The following is a 12120-nucleotide window of genomic DNA, read 5'->3' on the forward strand; positions in this document are numbered from 1 at the left end:
GAAGGATTGTCGAGACAGCAATATCGGGTTCTACTAGATGATCATTGGTGCGACTGTGGTAAGTTTCAAGCATTTCGTATGCCTTGCTCGCATGTCATAGCAGCATGTGCATATACGCACCGAGATGCATTGTCATTACTTTCTCCAATTTACAAGGCTGAGACATTGCTCCAAGTATACAGTGTGGCATTTCCAGTGGTGGCAAAGGAGGATTACTGGCCTGAGTAGGATGGCGAGGTAGTATGGCATAATGACACGATGCGACGAAATAAAAAGGGTCGCCCCAACAGTACTCGCATTTGAACCGAGATGGACGTCCGTGACAAAATGGAAAGAAAATGCAGTATTTGTCGTCAAATAGGGCACAATAAAAAGAAATGTCCTAGCCGTGGAACAACCTCATCACATGTTTAATCAGCTTTGTAACGTTTTTTTACGAAAATGTATCAACTTCGTGTATTGACTATGTAACATATTTTTTTATCAATAAACTCTACTTTATTAATCGACGGAATTGACTACACAAAAACATTAATTACGGTTAATAACAATTTTACGAAATCGGCGTATCGGTCATTTTTGCAAAAATCAAAGATTGGAATGGAAAACTCGGTGCAAAATGGTACAAAATGGGGTATTTTTAAAAAAAATAACCCACACACATAGGAGCCATTTCAAATGGCGCCTATGTGTATGAACTATAACATATATGCCAATTCAATTGACTTGCCCTAGTCTTCATAGTGTTTGCGCCATTTCATATGGCTAGGTCCCCTCCTTTGCGCCAAATGGTTTGGCGCATACCCCTGGGGTGTCTGCCAAACCTATACATTTTAGTTTTTTTTTTAAAATATGGTTTTTTAAATATTTTTTTTTAAACTTGATTATTTAAAAAAAAATTCTTGCTTTAGACCTAGAAAATATGACACAAATAGTCAAAAATATTTTTTCCAATGAAGATTCTCTCATTAGCTGTAATATTATAATACTTGCACTCATGCATTTTTAAGTGAAAGATGAATCCTTGAAAAGACTAACTTTTGATGTACACGTGATCCATTGGCCAGCATGTACGTTAATACCTTAACAAACAACTAAACATTCACTTATAGATAAGATAACATCCCAAAACAAAATTCTAAAGTCCAAATGGCTCTGTCACCAATAAAGCTCAACAAACAAGGTCCCTCATTACCTGACCTCCTCACACATGCAACATAAATAAATTCTCAACTCTCACACACATTCACCTTCATCTCAAATTCTCCCCCAAAAATCCACACTAAAATTTCATTTCATTGCATATCTTTTTCTTTTTCACTCCTTTCTTTCAAGCACAACACTGAAACATAAGCAGCAACAACAAAAATGTCTAGCTCCAAGAAAAAAGTAACCTTAAACTCTGTCTCCATAAACCTCGGTTGTGGAACATGTAGAAGACCAAAACTAAGTTTCATATTCAACCCAAAACAAAAACACAAAAAACATCACATTCATAACAACTCTTCATCTTCTTCTTCTTCTTCTTCAAATTCAAACCCTTGGAGACAACGAGACAGACACAAAACCGAAACTTCAAGCAGCACTAGCAACGCTACTGCACCAACAACAAAAACATCATTCGACTCAAATAAATCACCGTCACTGAAAGGACTCGGAAGAGTCGGAAACGAAGGAGTAGCGGTTGAGAAAGACTCAGATTATCCTTATCTTGATTTTCGACATTCTATGCTACAAATGATATTGGAGAATGAGATATGTTGTAAGGATGATCTTAGAGAGCTTTTGAAATGTTTTCTTGAGCTGAATTCGGTGGAACATCATGGGATTATTATAAGGGCTTTTACTGAGATTCGGAATAGAGTTTTCTCTGTTAACTCTGGTTTTTCTCCAGGATTCAATCTCAACCGCATGTCACGTTGATAAGTTTTAGTGGTAAGTATGGGATGTAACTTTAAAGTAGAATTTGTATTAGACATGTTTGGAATGAATTCAAGTTTTAATAAAATTGTTTTATTTATGGAAGGGTTACTGGACTGCATATGATATTCAATTCTAAAATCATGACTCTACAAAGTTGTAGACCGGCACTCTCGTTCAAAAAAAAAATCCAAATAACCAAGTTTAATAAATAATTTACACCAAAAACCATGTTTTCGGCAAAATTACGCATATGACCAGGTTTCAGAGGTGGTCTCCACATAGGAGCCACCTCATGTGGCGCCATAGGCCAATTTCCCTTAACTCATGCGCCACCCAGGGTGGCTTCAATGAGTATTTTGGCCTTTTTAGCCACCTAGGGTGGCGCCTACTCTCATTTGATTTTTTTTTTTTTGTTTTTTTTTGTTGTTTATATACTATTTTTTTTTAATTTTTTTTATTTATTAATAAAATGGTTTTTAACATAAATATATAAGTTCAGTGAATCGGCTAAGTCGAGTGTCCACGGAAAAGAGTAGTTCATTGATCATTCAAATGATACATAGAAAATAACCAACAGAAAAGATAAAGTAAAACATCTAAGAAATCACCACGGTTAAAACAATGTCATTAGGTCCATGCATCATTTGAATGGCATCAATGTCGTATTCCACCTTATGCCAGAAACTTATCGTTGCTCCAGTCACAGGATCGGCCCTTGTTTTAAGCCTCTTGATGCTTCTTATCTGTTCGCCGGCCTCGTGCTCCCCCTCTAAAAATCTCAGGAGAGTCCTCTTGAGTTGCTCGACGGAAGAGATATTCCAAAATATAACCGGCATGAGAGGTTTGACGGCGGAGAATATGACATGTCCGTTCCTTCTGCGATACTCCGGCTCAGGTTCGGCACGCCATGTTGATCTCCGGGGCGGCAACTCTGTTGTCCGGTGACATCCATCTGGCCTAGTGGTTGTCCGGCGAGGCATGGTTGTGTTTGTGTGATTGTTTGGTATTTGGAGTTTGTGTATCTGTGTGTAAACTCAACCATAGGAGCCCCTAATTTATAATAGTAGTGGGTAGAAAAAATTAATGATGTTGCGTACTGTTTACAAGCACGCCTAACATGTATGATAAATGCAGACACACTGATCAATGACTGACTTGATGGGTCTAGACGAAAGCATGCGTATTTGACTGACTGTCCAAAATAAAGAGTGGCAGTATGGGCCATGAAGACAATTTCACTACGAGACAAAGACATAACTAGTTGATTTAATAAAGGATAATACAAATACATAACAAATAGAAATACAAATACAAATACAAATACAAATACGAATACTAATACAAATACAAAAACATTGTCAATAAAAATACAGATGACATACAACTAATTGTTGGTGGAATTTGATCCACGGTTAGGACAGGTATTTCTATTGTGCCCGACTTCACGACATATGCTACACTTTCGTACCATTTTCTCATGATCCATCTCGGTTGTGATCCGGGTGCTGTTCGGGTGGCCTCTTTTCTTTCTCCGCATGTTATCATTATGCCAAACCACGTCCCCTTCATACGTAGGCCAATAATCCTCCTTTGCCATCACTTGAAATGAGTTGTTGTACACCCCGAGCAAGGTATCTGCCTTGTAAATGGGAGATAAAAGTGCTAACAGATCTTGATGCGCATACGAACATGCTGCAATTACATGAGAGCATGGCATCCGAAAGGCTTGAAACTTTCCACAATCGCACCACCCTTCATCTATAAGAACCCTGTATTGTTGTCTCGGAAGGCCCTCGTTATGGTCAATCGTTTCCTTAACACTGAAGGTCCGGTTGAATCGATCGAAAGATGTCACAATGTGGCTGTTGGCTTTGGCAGATTGCTCTTTCATGAATTTGACGCATGTTTCGCTCCATAATTGTCCGGATTCTATAACTGCATTCCAACGCTCACCTCTTCTTGCGAAAAGAGAAGCCATCCTATAGTATGTTGCTTCCACCAAGGCAGTAATCGGAAGGTGTCTGATGCCCTTAAACACCCCGTTCATAGACTCCACAAGATTCGTAGTCATGTGCCCCCATCGCTTCCCGTTGTCGTATGATCTGGTCCATTTCTCTCTAGCAAGACTGTCAACCCATCTGCCTGCATCTGGATTTGCCGCTACAATTTCTTGTCGATAATATTGGAACGTCGGTTGCGTCAACGCATATCCGGCATTTACAAGAGTCTTCCGAAGAGCCCTGTCCTTTATCTCCCGCATGAAATTTTGTGCGATGTGTCGAATACAATAAACATGCGTTGATGTAGGGTTTTGCCACCCGTTTGCTGGATTGTTGTACGCACTCTCGATGGCAGCATGTCTGTCTGAAATCAAGCAAAGTCCAGGTTGGGGGGCAACGTGTGTCCGAAGATTTCTGAGAAAGAAACCCCAACCTCCAGCAGTTTCTCCTTCCACAAGAGCGAAAGCAACAGGAAAGATGTTACTATTTCCGTCTTGAGCCACAGCCATCAACATGGTGCCTTTATATTTTCCGTACAACCAAGTTCCATCTATTTGAAGAATTGGTTTGCAATATGAAAATCCTTGTACACATGGGCGGAAAGCCCAGAAGAGCCTGTGGAATATCACATTTCCTTGAAGTGATGTTCCGTCTGGAGATTGCGCCGGAAGGGTCTCTAAAATAGTAACAGTTCCAGGAGCATAAATTTGAAGCGCATATAAGAAATGTGGGAGTCGTTTATACGAATCCTCCCAATTTCCATACACAACTTCGATCGCCTTGGTCTTCGCCAGCCACGCCTTTCTATAAGACGGAGTGTAGTTGTACGTTGCAACGATATGAGAGATTATCGTTTTCACCTTTAACGATGGATCTTTTTCAACTAGAGGCAAGATTTCTTGACAAATGATGTCATAACTGAGCTTACGGTGATCTTGTGAAACATTTGTGTTAATACATGTGTGATCTTGGGAAATATATCCTATAACCCATGAGTCACTTCTCTTCCTGTATGATGCATGCAACCTGAATCCACAATCAGTGTTACTACAGTAAATTTTGTACCTTTCGACATTGGCGCGATCAACTCTAAAATCAACATTGTTTGCCATATGAAATCTTTTTATGGCCATGATACATGCCTCCTTAGAACGAAATCTGTCTCCTACTTTTAACCGTTGATCTGTTTGGGTGTATGGATCATAGAAAATATCAGTCGATGGTTCGTCATCCCCATCAAAATTCAGGTTCCTCATGTGCACTGGAGGCATATGCACTTGATCTCGTGGTACAACAACTTCCGGTTCATCTTCACTTTCCTCGTTTACCAGGTTATCAACTTCTATTTCCGGTGCTTCTTCTTCTTCATCTACAACGTCGACCTCTGCTTGCTCGTCTCCAAGTGCATCAATGACTTGTGACTCAACCATTTGTGTGGTTTGAACTTCTGGTAGAGTAACATACAGTTCTATGCATTCGTAACCAGAATACTCATGATTGGCAAACATATTCTGCATGTCTTCATCGTCTTTGATCTCAACTTGGATAAACTTGACCGGGTTGTCTCCACGAAGAAATCGATATTGGTAAAAAATCTGGGATACACCACCCATTGCAAGCTTCGTCTCTAATCTCCCTTTGAAGTAACTGAAATTTGCTTTTCTGCTTAAACAAAATCGTTTAACCTCAGTGTTTCTAAACAGAAAACCAACTTCTTCGTTGTCATAGGTCTCGCCAAAAATATGAGCGTTGATAATGTATTGCGGAGGGGCCATTGTTGAGTGGGTAGAGAGTTTTATTTCAAATATGTAATCAGATGTGTAATGTGTTGTGTTAGTTTACACGTTATAGGTTTCCTTTATGTAGACGAACATTGAGTGATGACAATTATGAAGGCGAATACTATACAATCACATGCGTACTGAGTTGATTTGATGAATTAATGACACTGCTGCACACCAGACTGTTTCACAATTGATTTGAGGTGTGCATGACACTGCTGAACTGTTGCACAGTCGACTTGACCAGACACAACCATACTGTACAATCACATGCGAATAACGTTGACGGGAAATGAATGCCTGAGTTGATTTGAGGTGTGCTTGACACTGGTGAACTACAGTCGACTTGACCAGACACAACCATACTGAACAGTGTACACTGTACAATCACATGCGAAGACTGTATGCTAATTATTTTCGATGACACAGAAAACCCTAACCAAACCCTAACCAAACCCTAACCCTAAATTTTCAAAAAAAAAACATAGAAAACCCTAATTTTTCCAGCATGGCGCCACCTGGGGTGGCGCATTAGTGTATTTTCTTTTTTTTTTTGTTTTTTTTTGCCCTAATTTTGTCTAGTGGTCCCCACTGCCAAAACCCTAATCTGATCCGCCAGCATGTGATCTACCTGCATCGGAATACTGTATGCATGCATGCCTAGACAATTCAGCACCGAACACGGGATGCAGGCCTAGTCTATTCTGGCAGAAACAATTAATGCATGCATGCCTAGACAAAGTCAGCACAAAACACGGGAATGCATGGTCATTTCAACACAGAATGCATGTGAACCCATCTTTATCACTTTGATATCTGTATCACATGCATGCTCACCACTTGGCCCTCATGCACTTAACATCAACAACCACCAACCCTCTATAAATACTCTCATATACTTGCTTTCTTTTCACCAACATATATTCTTCTTCTTCAAAAAACCACTTTGCATTTTCAATTCCGCAGAAAACTTAAAGAGTTCTTGAAAATGGCTCAACAACTTCTTACCATGGGTGAAACACACAGAGGAACTAGAGCGAATTTGGCGACCTTTGTAAGTTTATACTTATTTATTTCTAAACATCTATGCGTATATGATATCTAGTTTAATCGATTTATTTGTGGTTCTTAGGCTGTTGACCGATTCCGTACACGTTCTCACGCTTACGTTGAACCCGACGAGAGGATTATTCCGAATCTCCAAGCATGTGGCTTCGGACATATCATAAAAGTTAACAACAACACCATAGACAGAAAATTCATCCTTGCCTTACAAGAGAGATGGAGGCCTGAAACCCACACGTTTCATCTTCCAATAGGTGAGTGTACTATTACTCTAGAGGATGTTTATATGTTACTTGGTCTGCCCATTGATGGCAAGGCTGTTAATGGATCTGTTCAACATGCTAATTCAATGTGTGAGAGAGTGTTGGGAAGAGATCTAGTTGTGCCTACTCAAGGTTCAAGAGGCCAGGGTATCAGTCTGGTCTCCCTTAGAGATTACTATGATGAACTCGTCTTGATGGACAACTTTACTGAGGAGCATGTTTGGTTAATGACTAAGGTTTATATAATGTTGATGTTTGGTAAACTTTTATTCCCGGAGTCGACAAGTAACACTGTCAACTTTTTCTATTTAAGTAAATTTGACAGTATTAGCAAGATTAGGAAATATAGTTGGGGGTCCGCCGTTTTGGCGATGTTATACCAGTCTCTTTGTAAGAACGCGGTTGCCGAGAAGTGCACCTTCTATGGATGTGCGTTCCTCCTACAAGTATGGGGTTGGTGGAGAATGCCGACGCTGTCCCCTGTAGGCAGGAACAACTACACGTTCCCTTATGCAACAAGGTACGTCTTTTTCTCTTTTTCAACGCTATTCCTTGAATGCTAACTATCTTTTTCATAAAAATCTGAAATAACATTTTTGCTCTTTTTTTTTAGGTTCTGTGGTCCTAAATTGGATTACAGTAAGAATCCGAGGGGGAGTGTTGTTTTATATCGGGACCTAATTGATCACCTCCGAGCTGAAGATGTATTATCCCTAAACTTTTATATGATCATATAGATGTATTACAATTCATCATGCTTTTTAATAATATGTTATTTTTTCTCCCACGCAGTTTAATTGGAGACCATACTTGTTGCTAGACCATGAGCCAAACGAGAGTGACCGGGAAGTTTGGACTGCAGTAGTACCGATAATAAGGTTCAACATCATTGAGATGCACCAATCTGACCGTGTGAGACTGCAGTTTGGCATGCATCAACCGATCCCGGATCCCCCCACTGATTTGGGTCGCTGGCATATTAAAAGAGTTAACAATCAATGGGACCACGCAGATTATCGTACATTCGCACCTGAATTTTATGAGATGTGGAGGCAGCGTCGCAGCCGTCTGTTACAATTCCCTGTTGCCCAACTCCCCATGTTTCCAACCGCGACATACCTTGCTTGGTATAGAACAGTCACAACCCCCGATATGTATGTGTCAGACCCCTACTACCTACACGACCCCCGCCAACAACAACACGCACAACAACCACCCCAACAATACGCACAACAACCACCCCAACAACCACCCCAACAACGACAACAACGCCAACAACGCCGACAACGCCAAACATCCGAACAACCTGACCATGAGGAATTTCAAACAACACCAACAACGCCCTACCAAAGTCAACCCTTCCAACAACAATCATGGGGCTTCACCCAACAACTCCGTGATGCCGACCCCTCCACTAGGCTACCCGTCCAACAACAATCGTGGGGCTTCACCCAACAACACTACGACGCCGGCCCCTCCTCCTCCACTAGGCAACCCATCCAGCAACAATCATGGGCCTTCACCCAACAACACGGCGACGCCGGCCCCTCCAGCTACAATAGGCAACCCAGCCCCGACATGGGTCTAGATGACAATTACGACCCAAACGAGCAAATGACCACTCAATCGTCACAGTACGAATTTCCACAACACCAACAATATGGGTACACCACACCCCAGCAAACAATGCCATTTTTTCAAGGTCAATCAAGCGCTGGATTTTACCGACCATGTGACGCAACTCCACCGCCAAGACAAATCTTTGAGGGCATGGGGACCCGACTATTTGACAGCAACATACAAGAATACATGTCCAATGAGCGCATGGAGGGGCTAATCCGAGGACCGCCTACCCAGACACAACAAGAACAACCAAGGAATAGGGGGGTCGTGGAGAAGTCGGTCGTCGAGATCCTTCCAACCGGATTCGAGTAGTTCCAGATTGCGGAACTGACGGTGAGAGGGGTCATGGTCCGGCGCCGGGTCGGAGGGGTCATGGTCGGAGGGGTCGTGAATAGCATAATATCCATGTTTTATTATTTATCTTTTTTGTACCGTATTTGTAATGTTTGAACTGTATGACCGTATTTCTAATGTTGTTTCTGCATTTCTTGTATTTGTAATGTTTGGAATGAATGACATGTGGTGTTTCATTATTTATTTAATTGTTAAAACAATTTTGTTAATAAATAAAAAAAATTTAAAAAAAAATAGTATATAAACAATTAAAAAAAAAAAAACAAAAAAAAAACAAAAAAATATATATATATATATATATATATACATAGGCGCCACCCTAGGTGGCTAAAAAGGGAAAAATATGCATTGATGCCACCCTGGGTGGCGCATAAGTTAAGAGGTTTTGGTCTTTGGCGCCACCTGAGGTGGCTCCTATGTGGAGACCACCTCTGAAACCTGGTCATATGCGTAATTTTGCCGAAAACATGGTTTTTGGTGTAAATAAATTATTAAACATGGTTATTTGGATTTTTTTTCCTCTCGTTCCATCTTCCTCTTTTTTTTTGAGTTTTTGGCTTGCGAACGCAAATATTAACAAAGATGCAATGTCCACGATTCCGAGCACTTTTTCCATGGCGGCATAACGTTTTAGGCTGCCCCATGTCATATGCCCGCCTGTCCCGTTCTGTCTGGTTTTTTGCAAAGTTTTACAGGAAAAGCAGACATATCCGTTTCCCAGACATAACTAATTTTGATAACATCCTTTATTTCCAAAAATTTCCATCCCTTTCTTACACAGTATGACAGTATCTCAGTAATTTCATCATTGTACAGACAGTGTGGAGCAATGAATCAATTTTGTTTGGCACTCATGGATTTAGATTTGGTGTATCGTATGAATATGATCAAAATAATGTTTCCAACTTGTCAGGCTTTGAGTGCAATGCAGTGGTGAGAAATATAGGCATTGGGATTTGAATCACATTCCCAATAGTATGAATGGTTCCATTCAGAAAGCACAAGGTTTAATGCTAGTATAAAGTTTTATGATTCCGAGATGATTTGAATAATCCAATTTAAAATTTCAGTTGGTATAATTCATTCTCTATAAAAACAAATTATTCAGGACTCTCAATTTTGTTTAATTTACATATTTTCTTGCAAATATAAAATATTAGGTGAACAATTAAATAGAATTAAATAGTGTATTATTTAATAAATAATTAAAGATGATAAAATTAAATAGTATTATATGATTAGTTAAATGTATACTATTTATTTTTTTATGATGATTTAATAAATAATTAAAGATGATAAAATTAAATAATATTATATGATTGGTTGAAAGTACACTAGTCAATTTTTTTGGATGGTAGAGAAGTTGTCTACATAATATAATTGTACTCTATGCTCAAAATCAACACTTATTGCAAAACCGATTATATTATATTATATTATATTATATTATATTATATTATATTATATTATATTATATTATATTATATTATATTATATTAATTTATTCACTAAAATATTTTATTAATTTATTTATTATTAAACAATAATTCAATTAAATTTTAAAAAAATATTATTATATTATTAAAATAATAATTAAATATTATATTAAATTTAATTAATATTTAAAAAAATTAATTAATAATATTTATAAATTAAAACATTATTTATTAATTCAAAATAAATAAAAAAATGAAAAAAAACTCCTTCACATGATCGGCCATTCCTTAGACGAATCCCAATTACCGAAATAGCCTTCACAGGATCGGCCAATACATGGACGAACGGTATTTTAAATTTTTTTGTTAAAATTATGATATATTGATATTTTGTTTTCATTTTTGTAACATCGTAGTAAAAAAATATCAATTGGTATATATAAAACTTTGTTGATCCTATTGTATTTATTTATTTTATATCCATGTATATATGCGTACTTTGAACAGTCATTACTTTATAGTACATGCATTTAGTTCCCGTTTGTATTTACCTGGGTATTAGGCATTGATAGCTAGATCACAGGGTCATATCTAATGGAGGTAGGTTCCAACAGGGGATCAAGATCCGCAGGCATTTATAATTGACAGCAACGTTGTAATCTTTCATTAAACATGAAACTATTTTAACAAAACTATCTCTCAAATGACATCAAATTTGAAACAATATTTATCTTGGGATAACCGTTCTTTCAACTTTATGTTATATATATACTTTTAAATTTTAGTAAAATTTAGGGTGTGTTTGGTTGCGAAGAGAGTAAGAGAAGAGAGAAAAAAAAGTAAGAAATAATAAAAAGAGTGAAAGAGATTTGGTGTATTGTTAGGTATAGGATAAGAAGAAGAGAAATAGAGAAGAAAGAAGTATTAATTAATTATGAAAGTACAAATATACCCCTAAATAAAAAAGAACTTACAAATTAATTTATTTTTTATTTGATTTTAATTAATAAATTAAATTATAATTACAATCAAAAGAAATCGAATTATTAATATTTTTTAGTTATTTAGCTAATAAAATAAATTCAATTTTAAAAGATTTAAGTAATTAAGTCTATTAATTTTGTTTAAAAAATTAAGAGAGTGATTATAATGTTTATGCCTATTGTGTAGAATATTATTGACAAGGGATAATAATGGAAATTTTTTTCAATAACCACTTTTGAAGAAATAAATACGTCAATAATCATGTTTCAGAAGAAATTACGCAACTAATCAGGTTTTGGGATTGACCAAAACCTATGCGCCAACTCAGACAGCACATGCATGCATATTTTAGGAGGTATCGTCAGTTCATATGGTGCATAGATGTAAAAATGCCACTTGGCTCCATCTTATTTGGCGTATGCAAGTGAACATTAGGAGCATGCGTCAAGTGAAGTGGCGCATAGGTGTATTCCCTTTTTTTTTAAAATAATAAGAATAATTAATAATAAAGGAAAAAAATTGATAATATTAATCAAAAGTTATTATTACATGGTTGGAAAAATAAACGAATACAACAACATTTAATTTTCACGTCTCTATCCTCTCTTAGTATTCCGTTGTCTAGGAGTCTCCTGATGTGATTAGGTCGAGGACCCTAGCAAATCAATGCGATTTGGGTCCATAAAATCCA

General features: G+C 37.7%; 2 protein-coding genes across 2 annotated transcripts; one reads left to right on the plus strand and one right to left on the minus strand.

The window, feature by feature from the left end:
- Positions 1-1230: 1230 nt before the first annotated feature.
- On the plus strand, positions 1231-1941 carry LOC131635928 (transcription repressor OFP6-like). The gene has a single exon (XM_058906566.1). The coding sequence runs from the start codon at positions 1369-1371 to the stop codon at positions 1921-1923; it is 555 nt and encodes a 184-aa protein (XP_058762549.1). The 5' UTR covers positions 1231-1368; the 3' UTR covers positions 1924-1941.
- Positions 1942-3990: 2049 nt separating this feature from the next.
- On the minus strand, positions 3991-5698 carry LOC131635920 (uncharacterized). Its single transcript, XM_058906558.1, has 2 exons — positions 4553-5698; positions 3991-4065 (listed from the first exon to the last, which is right to left on the minus strand). Exons 1-2 carry the CDS (start codon positions 5696-5698, stop codon positions 3991-3993), a joined length of 1221 nt encoding a protein of 406 aa, XP_058762541.1.
- Between the last annotated feature and the right edge of the window lie 6422 nt (positions 5699-12120).

This window comes from Vicia villosa, unplaced genomic scaffold (genome assembly GCF_029867415.1).
Source record: "Vicia villosa cultivar HV-30 ecotype Madison, WI unplaced genomic scaffold, Vvil1.0 ctg.001593F_1_1, whole genome shotgun sequence".
NCBI classification, from domain to species: Eukaryota; Viridiplantae; Streptophyta; class Magnoliopsida; order Fabales; family Fabaceae; genus Vicia; species Vicia villosa.